Source organism: Narcine bancroftii, chromosome 1, assembly GCF_036971445.1.
Source record: "Narcine bancroftii isolate sNarBan1 chromosome 1, sNarBan1.hap1, whole genome shotgun sequence".
NCBI lineage: Eukaryota > Metazoa > Chordata > Chondrichthyes > Torpediniformes > Narcinidae > Narcine > Narcine bancroftii.
The window spans coordinates 351,332,844-351,356,974 of record NC_091469.1 but is presented as its reverse complement, the minus strand read 5'-3'; the positions used below and the strand labels follow the sequence as shown (position 1 = coordinate 351,356,974).

At 40.2% G+C, this 24,131-nt stretch overlaps 1 protein-coding gene across 2 annotated transcripts in view; it reads left to right on the top strand.

The window, feature by feature from the left end:
- Nucleotides 1-24,131, top strand: part of drosha (drosha ribonuclease III) — a 188,278-nt gene that overhangs the window by 8,886 nt on the left and 155,261 nt on the right. For both annotated transcript variants that reach the window (XM_069910590.1, XM_069910591.1), the window contains 7 exons: nucleotides 2,575-2,738; nucleotides 6,634-6,714; nucleotides 7,484-7,570; nucleotides 7,667-7,753; nucleotides 13,706-13,777; nucleotides 18,124-18,205; nucleotides 21,919-21,993. In XM_069910590.1, the coding sequence (XP_069766691.1) occupies nucleotides 2,575-2,738; nucleotides 6,634-6,714; nucleotides 7,484-7,570; nucleotides 7,667-7,753; nucleotides 13,706-13,777; nucleotides 18,124-18,205; nucleotides 21,919-21,993 (648 nt within the window). The remainder of the gene's footprint in view (nucleotides 1-2,574; nucleotides 2,739-6,633; nucleotides 6,715-7,483; nucleotides 7,571-7,666; nucleotides 7,754-13,705; nucleotides 13,778-18,123; nucleotides 18,206-21,918; nucleotides 21,994-24,131) is intronic.

Below are 24,131 nucleotides of genomic sequence, written 5' to 3'. Positions count from 1 at the left end.
TGTGAAGTTGCAGCCCAACCACTGACCCCTGAGGAGCACTACTAGTCACCGAGAGTCAGCCGGAAAATGCTCTGTTTATTCCCATTCTTTGCCTTCTGTCAGTCAGCCAATCTTCTATCAATGCTGCACCTTTCCCATAACACCATGGGCTCTTATCTGTTTAGGAGCCACATGTATGCCACCTTGTCCAAGGTCTTTTGAAAATCCAAATTAATAATATCCATTGGCTCTCTTTTGTCAGTCGTGCTTATTATTTCCTCAAAGAACAGCAACAAAATTGTCAGGCAAGATCTCCCCTGAATAAAACCATGTGGACAGTGGCCTATTTTATCTTTCCAAAAACATCAAGGCTAGAATCTTGCCAACCACTGAAGTTAGGCTAACTGGCCAATAATTTCCTGCCTTTTGCCTCTCTCCCTTCTTAAAGAGTGGAGTGATAGTTGCAATTTTCTAATGGAAGTATCATAACCACATGTGCCAAGAATCTTCTCAACCAAGTGATATACTTCCTTGATCCTTGGTCTGTTTCATCCTGTGGGATGTGTCCCTTGCAGGTTATGAAACTGATGGCTATAACTAGTTTTAACTCCATTCATTCTGTAACCAGTTTAAAGGCAAGTCTAATAACAAATTAATTGTAAACAAATATTCTAGCATTTTGTTGTTACCTGTGTTTCTTTTTAATATTCTCAGTTTTGTAATGATGCTATATTGTAGTCTTCTATGGTTTAAAGTCAGAATTTGCCAAACTGTTGGATGCTAACACCATAAATCTGGCCACTTTCCTGTTTGTGGGAGCTTTCTGTATACAAATTGGCTGGAACGCTTTCTACACTATATAATAGTGACTGGTTTTCAAAGACCATTATTGTCTATAAAGTTCTCAAAGTTCAAAATTAAAATTTTTCAACAAAGTACAAACATGATGTCCCATACAACCCTGAGATTTGTTTTCTGCAGGCCAAGCAGAATCTCTACTTATTGGTAACTGTACTCAAGAAAAAGGATACATATACAAAAGAGAAATGTAAACAAAGAAAGAAATGTAGCCAAATTGTGCAATACAGAAAAAAAAATCACTAATAAATAATGGGCAAAGAGTCCTTAAATGACCCTCTGAGTCTGCTGTTTAGGAATCTGATAGTGATGGGGTAGGAACTGTTCCTGAACCTGGGAGTACAAGTCATGTGGCACCTAGACCTCTTTCCTGATGGCAGCAGCGAGAACAGAGCATGTCCTGGGTGGGCTGGATCCTTGATGATTGCTGCTATTTTCCGAGAACAGTGTTCCATGTAGATTTTCTTGATGGTGGGGAGAGTTTCGACTGTGATGTATTGGGGTGTGTTCACTACCTTTATTCAGGGCTTTCCACTCAGAGGTATTGCTACTCTGATACCAGGCCTTGATTCAGCCAGTCATCATACTTTTCACAACACAGCTGTAGAAGTTGGCCAAGGTTAGCAATGTCGTACCGAACCTCTGCAAATTCTTAAATAATGTGCTTTCTTCATGATGACATTAATACGTTGAGTCCAGGAAAGGTCCTCCAAGATAGAGTGATACCCAGGAAGTTAATTTGCTCACTCTCTATACCTGATCCCTCAATGATCTCTAGATTGAACACCTCTGGTTTCCCTTCTGAAAGTCTACAGTCAGCTCCTTAGTTTTGCTGACATTGCGCAATTTTTACACTGTTCAGCCAAGTTTTCAATCTCCCTCCTGTCTCATTCCCCTGCCCTTTTTCATGCTACTAATTTGTTGATGATACCACAGTAATAGGTAAATAGTAGTGGTGTAATACTGAGCCACACAGTCATAGGCTTAAAGTGAGTAGAGCAGTGGGTACGCAGCCCTGTGATCCTCTGGTACTGATTTGGGTCTGGAGGCGAGGAAATAGAGGATCGTATTACACAGTGGGGAACTGAGGTCCAGGCCTTGTAGTTTGCTGATTAATTTTTTGGGGATGATGATGTTAAATGCTGAACTGTAGTCAATAAAGAGCATCCTGATGTATGCATCTTTGCTGTCCAGGTTTTCTATGGTTCTGTGTGGAGCTGATGGCCTGGCATCTGCTGTAGACCTGTTGCTGCAGTCGGCAAATTGGAACTAATCCATGTCGCTGCTTAAACAGGAGCTGATATGCTTCGACAGCAGCCTATCAAAACACTTAATGCTGTGGATGTGAGGTCCACTGTTTTCTAGTCATTTAGATAGGTTACCACACTCTTCTTGGTAACAAGTACAATCGAGGCCTGTTTGAAATAGGTGGAAACAATGCCATGCTGTAGTGAGATGTTGAAGATATCTGTGAATACATTGGAAAGTTGGTCAGCACAGGTTTTGAGTACTTGGCTGGGTTCTCCATCCAGACCAGATGCTTTCCTTGTCATCTCATTGCTGAAGGCAGCCCATCTTTTGATACTGACAGTAGAGGTTCATCGGGGATTGTGGGGGTGTGCGGTGGAAAATCTTGTGAGAAAGTTGCTGAGGGCATACATCCTTAGCCGTTCTACATTTCTGAGAGTATACGCAGCATTTTTATATTGGTAACGTTGATGTGATTCTCTCACTCAGTGGACAGCTCCAGTGACTCGGGTTGTGATTCGGATGATGACAGCAGTGGAAGTAGTACATGCAGCTCAGATTCCGAGATTATCGATGTCATTGAAGAAATTAAACGTCGAAAGGCACATCCTGATCGGCTGCACGAGGAGCTCTGGTACAATGATCCAGGCCAGGTTTGTCATACTTTTATCACATGGCAGAACAGCACACAATGATGGCTGACATAGAGTCTCAGTTGCAAATTACCTCGTTCCATGCTGTAGATTTTATGAATCTGTGAGGAAGAAAACACTCTCAATGAAATAATTTCCTTTAAAATTGAATTGTTTTCAAGAGTGAAGGAGGTTTCTGCAAAGATTAAAAAGCTCATAATGTGGGGAATATTTAGTTAGTTTGTTAGCATCAATGGAGAGGAAAACAGCATATGTCAGGTTCTGATTTTTTAAAATTTTGACATATAGAACGGTTACAGGCCATTTCGGTCCACATGTCTGTGCCACCCAATTTACACCCAATCGACCTACACCCCAAGTTCGTTTCGAATGGTGGGAAAAAACCGGAGCCCTGGGGAAAACCCACATATATGCGGGGATAACGTACCAACTCTTTACACCAGAATCCTGCCAGAAGTTTTCTCAGAGCCCTATTTTCCAGATTAATGTGGTATTCCTAATTTTCCTAATTGTTTTCCAATTATTAAAGATAGGGCCAAAGCTTTTTGGAATCATGTGGGCTAGATATGTAAGGTTGGGTTTCTCAGGCTTTACACAAGGTATTATGCTGACAATGAGAAACCTGCAAACAAAGTAACTACCTATGACTGGTATGATGAATTCTAAATAGTGGATTTACATGATGAGTGAAATATTTGAGACCAATAATCAACTAATATCATAAGAATGGGGGAAAAAATGTCAATCAACTACCTTTGAAAATCTGCCTCCTTCCATTTTTTAAATTTTATTTGCATGGCTTGTACCTGGCTTACTGAGTAGTATGCTTGCCTTCCAGAAGAGTTCCTAGTTTCTCCCACTCCACAAGTTTGACTAGAAACCTCGAGATTCCCATTCTTTGTTTGGAACTGAGGAAGTGCTGCGTTCCACAAGGTGTTGCCTTTTAGCCAGCACTAAACTAAGGCTTTGTCTGCCCTCAATAGACACAAAAGATTCTTAACAACCCTCAAATGTTTCATTCAGGGACAATAAATGCTGGACTTGACCAGCCATGTCTGGATTCTGTGAATAAAGATAAGAAATTAGAATCTTTGCCATATTTCTGCTAAACTAAGATCCTTTTATTCTGGTCAATTATAGGGAAAAGCACATCACTTGATCTTTACAGTCTTTGTATCCACATTTCCTTCATGTTTATCTCATCCACACCTCAATGTCGTAGCTACATACACACTGATATTCGTTCAGAGGTTAATGAGGCTATTTCAGAACACTTAATTTTCTAGTTTAATGGATGTTTGGCCTCCAATTTAGCAGTTCATATGCTTAAGGCAGCCAGGATTTGTCATTGATTGACAGCTATCTTTGATACATGTCAATTAATATTGTTTAAGTTTGAATGCAACATATCTTTCATATCCGTAGCATTAGTAATATGTTTTCCTGTTGTAATAACAGAATGTTGAAAATCTCTCACATTTACATTGTTCAAGACTGATCCATATCTTAATTCTATTCTGCCTCCTAAAATCTGTGTGAGAAAAATATATCAGTCTTGGTTTTGAAATTTCCAATTCATTCACAAACTTTTGCTGGGGTCCTTATTTCTACTGAGCCCATGTGTGCAGTTACCTTTGAATGTTGTTCTGCAAAGGTCACATCACAGTGTTCTAAGGACTTATGAGGTGATACAGTATATACATGATGTTGAATATGACGTCAGCTAGAGGTGTTCCAGCACGGTGGTTAAACTACTAGGCCAGTAATTCAACACTTGGATTGTAGACCAGCAACTAGTGAATTTAAGTTCATTTGTTAAATTTGGAATTAAAATGCAAAAATCAGCAAAAATGACCATGGGAATGCCTCATACATCTTGCAGGTCATTGAACGGACTTCTTGGTTGTATTAATATTCTTTGAGGCCAGGAGTTGCGGGAGGGGGGGGGGGTAATCCCTTGTTCTCAGGAGAATCTTCTGTCATTCATCTCAATTCTGAAAGCTAGGGCACTCACTCCTTGTTGGCACTGAAAGTATTTTATTTTTGTGGTAATGGCCCCCCTTCTCGGACATGCCTTGCAGGCAGTGGTCTTGAGTATAAGATTTGGCGCATCATGTTGCAGCCATACAAGACATTGGTTCAGACACTCTTGGAAGTATTGAATGCAGTTCTGGTCACCGGACAATAGAAAAGATGCGATAGCACTTGAATGTGTTTGGAAGAGATTTGCTGGGTTATTGCTTTGGGTGGAGATATTCAGTTATAAGGAGAGATCAGTGCAAGAATTTGAGGAGACTAGATAGGAGGGAGAGTCTAAAAATAGAAGACATGGATTTAAGAATGGGGATTATATTTAAAAGAAATCTGAGGAGCTATTTTTTTCCATGCAGAGGTGGGAATATGGAAACAAGCTCCAACAGGAGATGGTGGAGGCAAGTGCAATCACAGTATTTGAAGAAACATTTGAACAGCTATATGGACCAAATACAGGGAAACACCTCTATCTCAAAACAGTTTAATACCCATGACTTTGGCTAATAGAATCTTGGCTACCTGGTTACAACATGGTATCAGGTGCATTGAAGATTGCTCAACAGAGGCAATTTATGGAACTTAAAAATAAATATAATTTACCTAAACAATATATTCTTCTGCTATCTCCAATTGTGATCATTTTTGAGGGAAAAGTGGGGACCATTAATAATCCTTCCAATGTGTTCAGACAAGGAAATTCTAATTCAAAAGGGGAATGCAACCAAATTTATCTCTAAGCTCTGATCCAAGATTGAAGCCCAAAATCTGGACTACATAGATCGAGGGAGAGATTGAAATTGGATTTGGACATTGTAATCGATCCACAATGCTGGTCAGATCGTTGTGTAGATAGTATGACTACCTTAATTAATTCTAGATCTAGACTGATTCATTATTATTTTCTGCACCAATTATATCTCACACCTCAAAATATACATAAAAATAAACCAAAATTTTCTGATGGGTGTTTTAGGTGTAGTATCGATGTTGGTACCTTTTTATATACCACTTGGTTATGCACGTAATTAAGACCCTTTTGGATAGAATTGGGGGAAGTGTTGACAAAAGTTGTGGGGAATTGTTTCTTCTGGGGAATTTGGCAGTTGCAAAAGTTAACTTCTCCAGAAGTAAATCTAAATTTATTAAAATTGCATTGTCACTTGTCAAGAAATGTGTAGTGGTTAACATGGAAATCTAATTCCCCACGTCACATTGATCATTGGAACATGGAAGTGCAAAGTTGTATTCCCCTTGAGAAGATTACTTAGGAATAGATACAGTATGTGTGTTGAAATTTGGCATCCTTATTTAGATTACTTAAATGCCCAGACTGTATAATTTATTTTGATATTTGTCACTTAATATATTCTTTATTAGACATGTAATACTTTTAAAATGATGTGGCTCTGAAACGTCGAACCTTGCTCCTGGTGTTTTTTCTTTTTTCTTTCTTTTTATCTCCCTCTATTCCCTGCTGCCTGTCCCCTTTTCTTTTGAATCTGGAGAAGAGGCTTTCATTTCCTTTTTATTTCAGAATGTTTTTCTATGATTTTATATTCAATGTATTTTTGTTATTATATTAATTGGGTCCTATATTCTGTATTTTCTTAAAATGAATAAAATATTTTAAAAAAACATGGAAATGGGATTAGCATAGAAATGCATCTCGAGTTGAGCAGAAGAGCCTGTTATGGTGCAGTATGATCACAATGGAGGACAAATAGAGGATGGGGATTAAATGCTCGTCCGGCAGGTGACTCCCATACCCCAAAATTTAAAAAAGTATCTTGGGGATTATTGATATATTCCTCAGAACTTCTACTGCTGGTTTTAATTTAGTTTTCATATGTGTTTTTCATAGATGAATGATGGCCCACTGTGTAAATGCAGTGCCAAGGCAAAGCGAACAGGGATTAGACATAGCATTTACCCTGGTGAAGAGGTAAGACTGATTTTCTAAGATGATTGACCTTTATGTAATTCAATAGAGCTTTGCATATTCTCTTTGAGTTTTAATCCTTGTCTGGAAGTATTGCAACAGCTATATGGAAATTTATTCCCATTGATGGCTTATGTTGTGGTCTTGTTTACATGCAACTTTCTATTACTGATACCTGGAATTATGAACAAGGTACTGAACCATATCATTGTATATCAGTGATACCTTGGTTCTCTTGATGGTGGGTTAGGAAAGGGGGAGAAACAGCAAGTTCAGTGCTGGGCTTCAAATGTTTTAAATACAACAGAAGGAATTTTCATTTCCAATTTAATGTTTTTCTTCTTGCACTACTCAATGCTTAGTCAAAGAAACTGGATAGTTGGCCAATGCTAAATTATCACTGCTTAATGGTAGAAACGTGCAGCTTTTGTGGTGCCAGAAGTAGAGATAACGTATCAGATTGATAATACATGATAATTCTGGGAGGTGATTGACGTGAAATGCTAACTCAGTTCTGGAATCTGGAGAAAAAATATAATCTGCTGGAGTAGGTCAGTGGGTTGAGCAGCATCAGTGGGAGGAAAAAAAGTAATCTTTTTTGATCTGAACCCATCATTCAGGGTTTTTTGCTCCCAGGGTCATGACCTGAATCATTGACTATTTTGAAGAGCTCCTCCAATTTCTCATTGTTTTGCTCCAAATAACAAGTGCTATGTTTTTCTCTTGGTAATGTTGGAAATGATAATGAGCTTTGAAATGCTTTTTTTTCTAGGCAACTGAAGCATGTCGTCCCATGACTAATAATGCAGGAAAATTATTCCACTATCGAATCACAGTTTCTCCACCCACTAACTTTTTGGTAATTGTATTATCAGCTTTATGAAAATGTAGCGCACATTTTTAAAAATTGTATCCTGTGCTAATTTTACTTTAATCTTAATTTTCCTTCTTTTAGACTGATAGACCAACTGTGATAGAGTATGATGATCATGAATACATCTTTGAAGGATTTTCCCTATTTTCTCACACTCCTCTTTATAATGTGAGTACTGCAGTTATAACTTACCAGCTCCTCCAGTGCACTAAGTGTCTTTGGCTTGGCTTCGCGGACGAAGATTTATGGAGGGGGTAAAAAGTCCACGTCAGCTGCAGGCTCGTTTGTGGCTGACAAGTCCGATGCGGGACAGGCAGACACGATTGCAGCGGTTGCAAGGGAAAATTGGTTGGTTGGGGTTGGGTGTTGGGTTTTTCCTCCTTTGCCTTTTGTCAGTGAGGTGGGCTCTGCGGCACTAAGTGTATTCTCCTTACAAATATGGGATAGGTCCTATACAGTCAGATTGATCGGAAAGTATCGTAGTATTTTAAATGTTACTAAACATGTCATGTAAAAGCTTTTGCAATCAATGTATCTTAACTTTTATGCAGGGAGCAGTGTAATGCATGATTGCATTGCTTGAAATGCAAATTGGGGTTGGGAGGTGGGGGGTGATAGTGGGTGTGAATGACTTTTTTTTAAACTTTCTATTGTTTTATAATTATTTAAAGTCCCATTTCTCACTGGAAGAGGTTCTATTTAATGCTTAATTAATTCTAGATCTAGACTGATTCATTATTATTTTCTGTACCAATTATATCTCACACCTCAAAATATACATAAAAATAAACCAGAATTTTTTGATGGGTGTTTTAGATGTAGTATCGATGTTGGTACTTTTTTATATACCACCTGGTTATGCACGTAATTAAGACCCTTTGGGATAGAATTTGGGGAAGTGTTGACAAAAATTGTGGGGATGAACTTCCCTCCAGACATGGAATTGTTTCTTCTGGGGAATTTGGCAGTTGCAAAAGTTAACTTCTCCAGAAGTAAATCTAAATTTATTAAAATTGCATTGTCACTTGTCAGAAAATGTGTAGTGGTTAACATGGAAATCTAATTCCCCAAGTCACATTGATCATTGGAACATGGAAGTGCAAAGTTGTATTCCCCTTGAGAAGATTACTTAGGAATAGATACAGTATGTGTGTTGAAATTTGGCATCCTTATTTAGATTACTTAAATGCCCAGATTGTATAATTTATTTTGATATTTGTCACTTAATATATTCTTTATTAGAAATGTGATACTTTTAAAATGATGTGGCTCTGAAATGTCGAACCTTGCTCCTGGTGCTTTTTCTTTTTTCTTTTCTTTCTTTTTATCTCCCTCTATTCTGCTGCCTGTCTGTCCCCTTTTCTGCTGTGATGATCTGTTCATTTTTCATTTGGTGTTTCAGTCCCTGAATATTGATATTATTTTTAACTCTATCTTGTTTGAGGAAACAATCTGATGCATTTCAAATAAATACTGGTCTGCCTTTTGGAAATCCTAAGTGAGGAAAAAGCAGAATTACTTAATATGACAGAATAAGATAATGTCTGAAGACTTTTGATAGCATAAGAAATGGGAGCAGGGCTTGGTAGTGCAAGAGGCATGGCTATTTTTTCTCATTTACTCTGCTTGATTCTTAGTTTTGCTGAGGATTCTCTAATACTAAAAACAGCTGGTAGTCTCAGTTTTGAATATATTCACAATCAATAAAGCCTTCAAAGTTCTTGATGTTGGATAACACCTAGGAGGCAGGAGGAGGGTAGATGGATGACAGCCAGCAGAGTGAAAGGGAACTGGCAGGCAATGTAGGGCACCCCTGTGGCTGTTCCCCTTAATAACAAGCATTTTGAAATATCTTGGGAAAACGACCTACCGGCACCAACTAACAGCAATCAGGTCTCTGGCACAGAGTCTAGACTTGTGGTGAAGCAGGTGAGCTGTAGTGATAGGGGATTCCATAGTTGGGGACAGATAAGAGGTTCTGTGGAAGAGATTGAGTATCCTGGATGGTATGTTGCCTCCCTGATGCGAGGGTCCGAGATAGCTCCGATCAAGTTCACAACAATCTCGGGAGGGAGGATGAGTAGCCAAATGTTGTGGTCCATATAGGGTCCAATGACCTGGGTAGGAATGGTGAAAAGGTCCTGCAAGGAGAGTTCAGGGAGTTAGGTGCTAGGTTGAAGGACAGGACCTCCAAGGTTGTGATATCAGGATTGGTACCCATGCCATGTGCTAGTGAAGTTAGAAATAGGAGGATAATGCAGCTTAACACATGGCTAAAGACATGGTGCAGGAGGGAGGGCTTCAGATTTCTGGATTATTGGGCTCTCTTCCATGAAAGGTGGGACCTGTTCCAATCTGAACTGCATCTGAACTGGAGGGGGACTGATATCCTAGTGGGAATGATTTGCTAGTGCTGTTCTGAGGGGTTTAAACTAGATGTACAGGGGGATGGGAACCAGAGTGCCAGAACAGATGGGGGAGTGGAGTAGGGAAAAGATGTAAAAATTGTATGCAGCATTAGAACTCAAAGGGTTGTATGTGGTGGAAATTTTCTAAAATGTATTTATTTCAAAGGAAGGAGAATTGTAGAAAAGGCAGATGAGGTTAGAGCGTGGATTGGCACATGGAGTCATGATATTGTGGCCATTAGTGAAACTTGGTTGCAGGAAGGGCAAGACTGGCAGCTTAATGTTCTGGGCTTCTGTTGCGTTAGATCTGTTAGAATGGGGGATGAAAGGGGAAGGACTGACATTGCTCGTCATGGAAAATATCACGCCTGTGCCCAGGCAGGATAGACCAGGGGGCTCATCTACTGAGGAACGGGAAAGTTATGACCATATTCCTGGGGTTGCATTGTAGACCATCTGATAGTCAATGTGAATTAGAGGAGAAAATCTGTAGAGAGATTACAGACAGCTGCATTAAACACGAGGTTATGATTTGTTTTTACATACAGCATGGTAACAGGCCATTTCGACCCATGAATCCATGCCGCCCAATTTACACCCCATTTACCTACGCCCCCAGTACTTTTTGAAAGGTGGGAGGAAACCGAAGCCTCTGGAAAAAACCCATGCAGACATGGGGAGAACGTACAAACACTTTAGAGACAGCACGGGATTCGAACTCTGGTCTGGTTCTGATCGCTAGCTTTGTAAAGGCATTGTGCTACCTGCTATGCCAACTGTGCTGCCCCTACGCCAACTGTGATAGGGGATTTTAATTTTTCTTGAACCTCTGTACTGTAAGAGGGTTTGATGGCTTGGAGTTTGTCAAATGTGTACAGGAATGTTTTCTAAATCAATATATAGAGCTACCAACTAGAGAGAGTGCAATACTGGATCTCCTTTTAGGGAACGAGGCAGGACAGGTGACAGAAGTATGTGTAGGGGAACGTTTTGGGTCCAGTGATCATAATGCCATTCATTTCAAGTTGATTATGGAGAGGGATAGGTCTGGTCCTCGGATTGAGATTCTTAATTGGAGATTTTGAGGAAATGAGAAAGGATCTAGAATGCGTAGATAAGTTGTTTTTTGGAGGACTTTCAAAGATGAAATTTAGAGTTTGTATGTTCCTGTCAGGATTAAAAGCTAGGTTAGAAGGCATAGGGAACATAGAGCAAATGACATACTTTAGGAATATAAAAAATGCAAGAAATACCTCAAGAAAGAAATCAGGAAAGCTAAAAGAAGATGTGAGTTTGCTTTGGTAGACAATGACAAGGAAAATCCTAAGGGTTTCTACAGGTATATTAAGAGCAATAGGATAATAAGGGACAAAATTGGTCTCTTTGAAGATCAAGTGATCGGCTTTGTATGGAGCCAAAAGAGATGGGGGAGATCTTGTGGTTTTTTTATTCCATCAGTATTCACTCAGACAATACTGAGTGAATACTCAAGTATTCACTGTGGAAAGCAAGGAAAACAAGCAGTGAGGTTATGGATCCTACACAGATTAAAGAGGAGAAAATGCTTGCTGTCTTAAAGCAAATAAGGGTGGAGAAATCCCCAGAGCCTGACAAGATATTCCCTCGGACATTGAGGGGGGCTAGTGTAGAAATTGCAGGGGCTCTGGCAGAAATATTTAAAATGTCCTTAGCCACGGGTGAGGTGCCGGAGGATTGGAAGGTCGCTCACATTATTCTGTGCTTATATATTTTAAAAAAAAGGCTCCAAAAATAACCCTGGAAATTATCTGCTGGTGAACCTGACATCCGTAGTATGTGATTATTGGAAGAGTTCAGTTGTACAATTATTTTTGATAGCCAGAAACTGATTTAAGGGATAGTCAACATGGCTTTATGTGTAGAAAGTGGTGTTTAACCAATCTTATAGAATTTTTTGAGGAGGTTACCAGGAACATTGACGAAGGAAAGGCTGTGGATGTTGTCTACATGGACTTTAGTAAGGCCTTTTGACAAGGTCCCACGTGGGAGGTTAGTTAAGAAGGTTCAGACGCTGGTATTCATGTTAAAGTAATGAACTGGATTCGACAATGGCTGAATTGGAAAAGCCAGAGAGTAGTGGTGGATGATTGCTTTTCAGACTAGAGGCTTGTGTCTAGTGGTGTGCATCAGGGATCGGTGCTGGGACCATTGTTGTTTGTCATTTCCATTAATGATCTCGATGATAATGTGATAAATTGGATCAGCGAGTTTGCAGGTGACACAAAGATTGGAGGTGTTGTGGAAAGTGAAGAAGGGTTATAAAGCTTGCAGAGGGATCTGGACCAGATGGAAAAATGGGCTGGAAAATGGCAGATGGATTTTAATGCAGACAAGTGTGAAGTGTTGCATTTTGGAAGGACAAACGAAGAAAGGATGTACACGGTGAATGGTAGTGCACTGAGGAGTATGGCAGAAGAGAGGGACTTGGGAATACAGGTGTATATTTCCATGAAAGTGGCATCACAAGTGGATAGAGTTGTAAAGAAAGTCTTTGGGATATTGGCCTTCATAAATCTTTGAGTATAGGAGCTGGGATGCTATAAAATTGTGTAAGACATTGGTGAGGCCAAAGTTGGAATATTGTGTGGAGTTTTGGTCACCTAACTACTGGAAGGATAGCAATAAGATAAAAAGATGCAGAGGAGATTTACTAGGATGTTGCCTGGACTTCAGGAGCTGAGTTACAGTGAAAGGTTAAACAGGTTGGGGCTTTATTTTCTGGAGCGTAGAAGAATGAGGGGAGATTTGGTAGAAGTATTTAAAATTATGAGGGGGAGAGACAGAGAAAAGTAGATAGACCTTTTTCCACTGTGGATAGATGAGATATAAACAAGAGGACATGAGTTAAGAGTGAAAGGGAAAAAGTTTGGGGGGAACTTCTTCACGCAGAGTGGTGAAAAGTGTGAAAAGGGCTGCCAGTTGAGGTGGTGAATGCGGGCTTAATTTTAACATTTAAGAAGAATTTGGACAAGTTTATCAATGGGAGATGTGTGGAGGACTATGGACTGGGTGCAGGTTAGTGGAACTAGGCCAAAAAAAAAAGTTCGACACAGACTAGAAGGGCCAAAGGAGTCTGTTTCTGTGCTGTTGTGTTCTGTGGTTCTAATAACAAAAATTTCTCTTTGTTCAGTCTTAAATGTCTGACTTTATCCCGAGGCTCTGCCAGCAGTTCAAGATTCTCTAGACTGTAGAACCTTTCACTTGGTATCTGTCTTATTAATTCATCATGCACTCTTAAATATTTCAATCAGAAATTCATATGAAGTGAGCATGGGTTCTTTCTCTTCTCATTTACAGGAATCAATGGAGTCAATATTGTGTTGCATTCCCCTTTGTGTACCAACATTGGATTTCTTTCTTGTACAAGAACACACAAATCTCTCTCAACTCTAACCGTTTAATTTTTTTCAGCATTTTAATTAAAAACACAATTTTTTCTAAAATTTTGCATTTTCTTACGTTACATTGGACCAGCGTCCTATGAAAACATAGTTTACTTTGTTGTGCAAATAAAGTAAACCTCTACATCTGTGCATGTTTAAAAATAATAATTGCTTGTTTTATAAGTACAATGTACCCTAGCATGTTCAACAGAAGTCATGGTATGATTTTTAGATTCCAAGAAGAAAAATCACATTGTCTAACTGAATATGTATTGATATTAATTTTGTAGATTCCTTTATGTAAGGTCATACGTTTCAATATTGACTACACTATTCATTTCATAGAAGAAATGATGCCAGAGGTAAGTACTAATTTTGTTCAAATAATTGATGATTATTTCATGGGATGTGGTTATTACAAACCTAAAGGGAAGCAGTTTGGAAGATCAAACTTGAAGGCAGAGTACATGGTTAATGGCAAGATTTTTAAATGTGGAAAAACAGAGGGACCTTGGGGTCCAAATCCATAGATTTCTTAAGGTTGACAGGGTAGTTAAAAAGGCATGTTATTACTCATGGGGATTAAATTCAAGGATCATGTTGCAGATTTATAAAACTCTGGTTAAAACACACTTAGAATACTGTGTTCAGCTCTGGTTGCCTCATTAAAGGAAGGATGTGGAAGCTATGAAGAGGGTGCAGAGGAGAATTACGAGGATGATGTCTGGATTGGAGAATGTGTTTTGTGAGGCAAAGTTAACAGAACTAGGGTTTTTTTTCTTTGGAGCGAAGAAGGATAAGAGGTGACTTAATTGTGGCTTGCAAAATTGTGAGAGCACAGTTAGGGTGGACAGCATGCAACTTTTCCTCGGGAGAAAGCAGCAGTCATCGGTACAAGGTGAGGTTAGGAAAGTTTAAGGGAGACATCAGGGTATTTTTTTACACTAGAGAGTAGTGGCACTTGGAATGGTGATGGTAGAGGCTGATAAAACAGAGACATTTAAAATACTCCAGGACAGGCACATTGATACAAGAAAAATAGGGGGTTATGGGTGTAAGGAGGGAAGGTTTAGTTTGTTGAGTCAGTTTCGATTGGTCAGCACAATGTTGTGCACTAAAGGGCCTTTACTGTCCTGTAATGTTCTATTTCTAATTGTTTTTTGAAGATGGTGATCATTACATTGAAGTGAGGGAGTTTGCTGGTGTTTGTACAGCATTCAAATCTATGATTGGTCCTTTGATAACACTGTCTGCAAGATTAAGCAGCATTTGCGCTCTTCCCAGATAACCTGTAGATAGCAAAGATCACAATCACGGAGTTTCTGGTGGAAGTCATGTTAATTTGTCCTGAGTTTTGTTGGTTTTAGCCTTTTTTTTTGGTACCGACTTAAACAAATGGATAATATGCACCAAACTCTGAGCCTGTGTCCTGCAAGTGGCATAAATGTTTGAGGGGCTGAGTCACTCAACGTAGGGCACCAAGCCTGTCACCTGCTCTGATTGCTGCAACATTTCTGTGGCTGGCCCAATTAACTCTGGTCATTCAGGCATCATGGTGATGGGATTCAGCGTAGTTCATGCAGTAGAATGTCATGTGGAGGTGGTTAAACAAATGATATCAGATGATCACTGTCATATTTTTTGTGGGGTAAAACATATGTAGTGGTGTGCAAAGGTCATGTTACAAAATATAAACTGATTAGACAATGTCCTTACCAGTAGCCAGATCTTGCTTCAAATTCCTCAGTAGCATTTATTGGATTGAGACTTGCAGAATCAATCGCATTTATTTTATTAACACATTGTAGCACTGTTCGAACATGGCAATCAAGCGGGCTGCACAAGGCGTTCAGCGGCCCATTCCCATAGGTCACTGCAAAACGGGCTCAGCCAGCCAATTGCTGGGGACGGATCATGGAAGGGCCAATCAGCGCCCAGAGTAGCACAAACCACACTCATTGATGACACTGCAGCAAAATGGACTGATCCAGCCAATCACCGACGGCGGGTTGTGAGGACATCAATCAGAGCCTGAAGGAACACGGGTCACGTCCATTGGTCACATGGCAGCCAGGGTCAGCCTGACTATATAAAAGAGAGCAGCCAGTTCATTAAATCAGTGTCAACTGCCTCCTTGTGTGTGTCTTATTTGCCGAGCTTTAACCTCGAGACAAGCCACATTGGTGACCCTGAATAGTCCAAACGGCGTGTTTAGACCCAACACTGGATATCGAGATGGAGCAGCAACGTGATTTCCCTGAAGCTGCCAAACGGGCGGCCCGACTGTTGCATATAGATGGTTTGGGGGACAGGGCCCCTTCCACCCTCATGAGTGACATGCTGGCTCTCAATGATGGCCACACCTCTTTCCTGCTGTTGCAGCAGATCTTTCTGGAGAGTCTGCCTGAAGACATCCAGCTGCTCATCGCAGAAGAGGCTTTCAACGACCAACGTGCTATGGGTGGCAAAGAGAGATACCTATTCTATGCTGGAACAGGTGATGATGCCTTGACAACAGTGACCAGCCGGGCAACAGAGACACCTTTCTTATTATGTCAGAATTCTCCACCGACATTAGTCACATTGTGGGAAAATCCATTCTGGTGGCTGACGCATTGTCCCAACCCACCATTTCCGCTATATGTGCCCCAATGGGCCTGGTGAAAGCACAACAAGCAGATCCTGACATCCCTGCTTATCGTACTGCAGTAACTGGCCTGCAGCTGGAGGATGTCCCAATTGGCCCAGGTGAAATGACTCTTTTGTGTTTCACAGCTACCGGTAAGCCAATGCCCAATCATCGTGGCCAATTGGAAAAGACAAATTTTCGACATGGTCCACAATCTGGCACATCCCTCCATTAGGACCACTGTCAGAATGGTAGCTGACCAATTCATCTGGCATGGCCTCTGAAAAGAGGTCAGCCAGTGGGCAAGGACTTGCACACAATGTTAGTCTTCTAAGATCCAGACACAAGTTAAGGCCTTTCTCCAGGCTTTCCAACCACCATGGCGAAGGTTCAGCCACATACACATGGACATTGTTCGCTCACTACCGGTGTCACGGGGTGCTCGATACCTGCTCATTATTGTAGACCGTTCAGCCAGGTGGCCTGAAGCAGTCCCGTTAACTGAGGTATCTACTGAGACATGTATTAGAGCCCAGCTAAACAACTGGGTGGCACGTTTTGGGGTCCCTGAACATCTCACCTCTGATAGAGGTGCACAATTTACCTCCGGTCTATGGGCAGCCTTGGCCAATACCCTTTTAACCCAACTCCACCAGACAATAGCATATCACCCTCAAGCCAACAGATTGATGGGGAGGTTCCATAGGCACCTCAAATCAGACCTCATGACCAGACGCTGAGGTCCCAACTGGACAGATGAGCTGCCTTGGGTCCTCCTGGGCATTCAAACTGCACCCAAGGAGGATTTCAATACATCTGCAGCTTGGATGGTGTACGGTGCGCCCTTAGTCATCCTGGGTGAATTTTTGGCTAGTACCCTGGAAGAGCCACCAAACGATGCCCTAGCAAGACTTCACAGATGCTCGGGAAAGCTTGTCCCAACTCTTGCCAAAGCGCATGGTCATTCCTGATCTATAGTCCCCAAAACTTCAAGAACTGTAAATATGTTTTCATCAGGCGCGGCGCTCACCAACCTCCTCTCCAAAGACCGTACAAAGGTCCATGTCACATCCTCCGACAGAATGGGTCCACCTGTGTTCTGGACATCAGCAGGGAAGAGACTTTCACGATTGACCAGCTCAAACTGGCAGATTTGGACAGCAGTCAACCAATCACACTCCCAATCCCTCGCTGCGGGGCAGGCCTTCCAAAGGTACTAATACCTCTATGATCACTGGTTCGGGAGTGGAGTGGGGTGGGGTAGGGTTTATGTAGCAACTTGCAGCTTTCGCCACAGGCCGACATAGAAGACACTATTCGAACACGGCAATTGAATGGGCTGCATGAGATACCAGTTCTCATAGGCCGCTGCAAAATGGGCTCAGCCAGCTAATCGTCGGTGACGGATTGTGAAAGGGCCAATTGGTGCCCAGGGTAGCACAAACCATACTTGTCAATGACACTGCAGTAAAATGGCGAATCCAGGCAATCACAGATGGCGGGTTGTGAGGACACCACTCAGAGCCTGAAGGAAGACGGGTCGCGTCTGTCAGTCACATGGCAGCCATGGTCAGCCCGACTATATAAAAGAGAGCAGCCAGTTCATTAAATCAGTGTCAACTGCCTCCTTGTGTGTGTCTTATTTCCTGAGCTTTAACCTCAAGACACGCCACAACATTTTATTTTGATTTCTTTGATAAAATGCAAAGTTTTAATTTCATGTAAATAATTTATGGGAATCAACAGATATCTGAATAGCAAGGGGACATAGACTTGAAGTATTGGCAGAAGTGTTAAAGGATCTTTCCCCCCCCCCCCCCCCCCCATCCAAAAAGTGATGAGACTTGAAGCTGATTGTGGGAAAGGATGGTGGAGAAAGGAAGCTCCATCACTGTTTAAGTAGTAGTCCGGTGAGTACTTGGGTGAAGGAAGGAGGATGAATCCAAAAGTGTTCTTCCTTGGCTAATATGGAGACAATGGCCTCTCATTCAATATATTACAATGAATGAAAAATAAATATGGATTATTTGTCTTTTTTTTGGCTTTTCATAGACTTGTTTTTTTTTGTTCTAATTGTAGAATTTCTGTGTGAAAGGATTGGAAATGTTCTCATCATTCTTGTACAAGGATATTTTGGAGCTATATGACTGGAATATTCTTGGTAATATAATTATTTAAAGATTTAAAAGAATGCTTTTTTCTGTATGTATGTTGTATTTAAATTCATTTGTGACAGACTTGCATGCCTTACATTGTTAATTTTGTTTTGACACATGTTCAGAGAAATGTTCTTCTGTACCAGCCTTGCTCATGGCTCTCTCGATGTCATGTTTACTTCAATGCATAAGTAGGTTGTGTGATCCTGTGTCACCCAGAAACCTGAGCACAAATTTCCAGCCTGGCATTTTCGTTTCCATGCTGATTGAGTGCAGAACTTTTGGAAGATGCTACTTTTAGATGTGTTCCTCCATGTTCTCGGGCAGACTATTCAGAAAAGGACAGGAGGTATTCCTGGATTTCTGCCAATGTTGATCCCTCGATCATCACCACACATTTTCTGGTCGTTCAAAAACACTGTCTTCCTTGGTTACAGAGGTGCACACATTTCAAAAGTGTATCTGCTGACTGAAAATCACTTCACGTAGCACTAATGTTTGCCATACCAGTGCAAATCTGTGGTTGATTAGCATTAGGTACTTCTTAGCATGTACTTTTGTCTACCATTTTCCATTTCACTTGGGGTACTTAATGAATGTGTCCTGGTTGTGATCTAAAAGTTCCTTAGCAAAGCTGATATTGGACACAAATTAGGTGTATTTCATTCTTTTTATTAGCACAGTGAAACTCATTTGGATGGTTAACAGCAGAAAGGTGAGATGAATCCTATTGCTCAGGATTTCCTTTGTCTGGAACTGAGAAAGTTGAAGGATTACGGATAATCCTTGAATTTGAAAGAGTTAAATTTGGTCATTGTGGTAACGATGGGTGAGAAGTTCCATTTGGAGCACTGTTTGTGTTGTGGATTCAAAAATAGATCTGAAATAACATTTCAGACAGCCCTGGGAATAGGATTGATGCCATACTGCTTCGTTCTGATATACACTGTGATCACAAGTCACCCTCTCACCAATGGAGCCATTTCTGCATCATTTATTGTACAGGGTGTGTATTATTCATTGGGGCTGCTTAAAGTGACCTCCTTGATCTGGTGCTAACTTTGGGCTGGGAACCAGATCTAGATAGCCCCCCCCCTTTAATTTTTTGAAGCTATCTTTGTTCCCACACTATCATAAATGTACTTTCTACCTTGCAGAAATTCTACCTTTTCATGATTTCCTGAAGGATTAGCTTATTACCTCTCTTTGGCCCAAAAGCCATACCCAGTCCACAATGGAGGAAAGGAGTGAATTTATGTTGGTGCATTCACAAATGGGCAATTCCATGCTCATGACATAGGCTCTCTTTTTGTGGACTCTCAGCAGTACAGAAGAATTGCTGCATTGTTATTTTCACTCGTGGACCTTACCAATAAGAATGTTTACATGCAAATCCAGTAGAAAATCCAGATGAAGTCACTTCCCCACAGAGTGGATAGAATATCGACTACATGACCTTAATTATATGGTTGGCATAGATGCATTTTAGAGGAAGTTAGTTGAGGGAGAAAGAAATAGACAGACCAAATCAATGGTTGTCAGATGTTTTGAACGGTTATGAAATTTTGAGACCATGTACGATTTTTATAAATTAACCTAATAAAAATTAAATTGACTTGTTTCCCAATACTTTTGCAGCTCCTGCCTCACCCTCTCTCTCACCTCTTTATATTGGCAATTTCCCCTTTATACTGCAGGATCTTGACATAAAACACTGACCATCCCCTGGCCTTCACGGACACCACCTGACCAACGAGTTCCTCCAGAAACTGGAGCTGAATAAGTCTTTCAATGAAATATTACATCAGGATTTATTTTTGATTTCAATACAAGGCTAATTCTTTTGTGATGAACGCTACAATTGTTTGATTTAAGTAATGGATCTGTTTAAAAAGTTTATTTTATCAATGATTTATTAATTCATCGAGCAAATTTAAACATCAGCAAATTTCACCATTCTGGACCAAGCACAGGTGTATAATGGAAAGAGAATGTCATTGCAGAGTTCCAAATTTACTTAAGGGAAATTCCATTATTTAAAGTGCAGATCAGTATTTATAATGGAAATTATAATGGAAGCGATAATATATCCTGTTTTGGCAGATCAAAATATTCATAGCATTTAACCCTTCCTTCATTTAAATATTGCATTCTGTCCTGTCCATAGGCTCGTGAAAGTCTAATTGGTTCAAAAAGTGTCATAACCATGAATTTATCTTTCCATTCTTTCCTCCCTTATGTGTTTATCAAGCTTTCCATGAAGTGTGTCCATGCAATCTATTTAACCTTGCATTATAGTCAAGTGTTCCATATTCTAACTACTCATTTAAGCAATAAACGCTTTTCCCGAATTCTCAGTTGAACTTACGAGTGACCATTCCTATTTTTTATGGCCTATGTACAACTGTGTGTATATATTACAATCTATCAAATTTTGCTTTGAACTAAAAAAGGAACAGCAATGGAAAGTTCACCAGATAATGGTAAATTCAAATTAAGTTTTTATTAAACTATTAATAACATAACATTTCTTGCTCAACTCTAAACTTAACCCTACCATGTGCTATATATATATATAGATAGAGAGAGAGAGAGAGAGAGAGAGAGAGAGAGAGAGAGATAGATATATATAGATATATAGATAGATATATATAGATATATAGATAGATATATATAGATAGAGAGAGAGAGATAGATATTATATATATATTATATATAAATTATATATAATATATATATTATATATATATATAATATATATATAATATCTATCTCTCTTTTGAAGTCAATTTAATGTAATTTTGAAGTCAATTTTAAATTTCAGCATCAAACATCTTATGTTGAACTTGAAGATTTTTAAATTGCAGTACAAAAGTAATTATAAAGCATTTTGAAACATCATAGACCTCTTTAAACTCACAAATTTCTTGATGACCTGTTTTCAGAGAGATATTTCTTCATACGAGTGATTACACAAACTCCCTCTTACCTTGCCTATAAGTTACAGAGGCTGTTTTCCACGATGAATTATTTCTTCATCAAAAATTATTGTTTTTTCCATGGATGTACGAGGTTGCCCTCTTTAAGGCAGTAGGAGTGGCTATTTCTTTTAAAATGCCACTTTTAGTGTTCCTCCTTTGATTAAGGAGAATACAGACAGCCTTCCTTCCTTTAAAGAAATTGGTGGCTTCTTTTTCAATCCTGTCAATACAGGATGGCCTTTTCTTCAACTGACCCAAAATATCTGATTTGGATAATTTATTTCTTGCAAATCTCATGTCACATAGTATGACATCTTAACTTTGAAGTTCTTCTGAACCTATTTAACATCATGCTAAAAAGAATAATTTAATCTTTGTCTTCCCAAACTTAAAATCAAAGAAATTGTCTCTGTTCCTCCTGCTTCCGAGTTGTCTGGTATTGACCAGCAAAATGCTTCTTGTATACGCAAGTAAACAGTCCTTATCTCAAAAACCGTCACCAAATTTTTCATCTCTCTCTGTAACTGTAGTCACAGCAGACTTGTCTCTGAGATGATGTCAGCTACCATTTTCAAAGGATCTCTTTGTGCATTCAAAATGCAATGTGTTTTGCCTTTGTGCCCCTGAAACCAAACCCACAAAATAACCTTATTAAGACATGTAATATAGTTTAACTTAAAACAAAGATTAATTATAGCACAATTTTGTCACAGTATGTAAATCTTGGTGTTTTCTAGGTCCAGTTTTTGAAAATGGAACTGCATCCTGTCCAAGATTTCATTTTCTTCCCCGTTTTGTTAGATCAATACCTGGTGAGTAATATAATAATGTAATAGTCAAATTGCTTGATGTGATGGACAGAAATTTTCAGGGAAGCTAAGATTCCATCATGTTAGCTTTAACATATTATTGATTCCTTATCTCCACATAAATCTGTCCAATCCAATGTTCTTGCATATGTTGGACGTTTTATATTGAGACCATTGCCAATTTGTCTTAAAGATATAGTACCACACCAATTATCCAAAATGGTCATGACTGGACCCATTTCGGAAGACTGAATTTTTCAGAGAACTGGCCATTAAAAAAAAAAGAAGCCCTATATCCACAGCAAATCACTTGTATCAATGTTTAAACAACAACAAACAACAAGGGAAGGCTTTTTAAGCATTAAAGTAATGTTTAACTCTCACAAAAAAATTGCTGGCTGCTGCCAATCCCAACATCACCGACGATCACTGAGACCTCCCAGCCTCCGCCGCTGATCCACGACACGTCCCCACCGCTGCTGCCGATCCCCAGGGAGGATTCCCGGGCTGGTGGAACATTCACTGGTGAGTCGGTGGGCTCCTGTCTCCCCGTGGGCTCGTTCTTATAGGGGCTGTTCCAGCTTCACATCCTGGTTCTCAACGTTGGAGCTTGTCACAGACCCATTCTTCGCCTGCACACACACCCCCTCCCAACTGTCACCGACACCTCCCTACCCAGATCCCCGCTCCTGCCTGGGAGCCCAAGCTGATCTGCCTGGGAGGCCTCTCTCCTTGATGACATCGGGACAAGCGATTCTTCTGACCACTTGCGGCTGGGAGACAGCGGCAGACAGTTTGACAGGAAGAGATGGAGAGAAAAATCTCAATGGGGGAAGGGGAAGAAGAAATGGAAAGAGAGAGGAGAGGAAGTTACCTGAAACGAGGACAATCATCGTTCTAATTTCATGTTGGGTGAATTTTTTCAACCTGTGAGGTCAGTTCAGCTCTGAGGATATCTGATTGTTTTCGACATCCTCATTTATTCAAAAATGTTCAAAGACGAACAGATAAATGAAGATTTCGGACAATTGTAGTTGTACTGTATATTTGTTTTCAATTTCAGCCAAATAAGTGTCTTTCAAGAATTTATATAAAGGGGCTGTGTTCCTATTATTAAAAAAAAGTTTCAGGAGGAGCTCGTTGTTAGGCGGCATCTGTGAAGGGCAGGGGAAGGTTGGTGTTTTGGCTCAAGAGCCTGTATCAGGGCAGTATATAGGGGAAATTGTCAGTATAAAGAAATGAGGATAAGTTGGATCCAAGTTGATAAGAAAATGGGGTAGGGTAGACTGGAAGTGGCTCGGAGCTGGGGGTTTTGGTGGGGGGGGGGTGATGTGGAAATGACAAAGGCTATAGATTATAGAATCTGGTAAGATGAGTGGAACCAGATGAGAAAGGGATGGTGGAGAGATGGGAACAGTGGGGAGGGAATAGGTGAGGGGCTTGAGAATGTGGATGATGGGCATCTAGAATTATGTGGGGCAGGGGAAAAGAATGTGAACATGGGAGAGGGCTGGCTGTAATGAAGGAGGTGTTTGAGAAAACTCTGGTCGGAATGAAAGAGAAAGAAACAGAGGGGGAGGGGTGCATGTTACCTGAAAATGGAGAATTCAGTGTTTGTGCTGGAAACTCCTCGAAAGGAACACGAAGTCCTGCTCCTATAATTTGCATTTTGGTCCCTTCCTGACAGGAAGGGCAGAGGACAGGCAGATCAGAATGGAATGGGAAGAGAAGCTAAAATATCCCATTACCAGGAGCTCAAGTAGCTTCTAGCAGTGATTTTTTTTTTCCCCCCAAGAATATTTTCCACGCAATGGCAGAATGAGTTTATGGGAAACACAAGAATTTCATAATCTTAAGTAAACAAACCGAGGATGGAGGAGCTCAGCTGGTTAGGACTTTATGGGTCTTGGCAGGGTTATTACATGGATATTGTTTCTTCTCAACCCAAGAGGTTGGATATTTAGGATTGAGATGAGAAGAAATTCTCCCAGAGAGTAGCTAATCTGTGGAATGTTTCATTGTGCAGAAATTCAAGGCAGATGAGTTTTTGAGTATCAAGTAAATCAAAGGATATCGAATTTGTGAAGAAAAGGTAAAAGGTCAGCTATGATCTCATTGACTAGCAGAGAAGGTACGAAGGG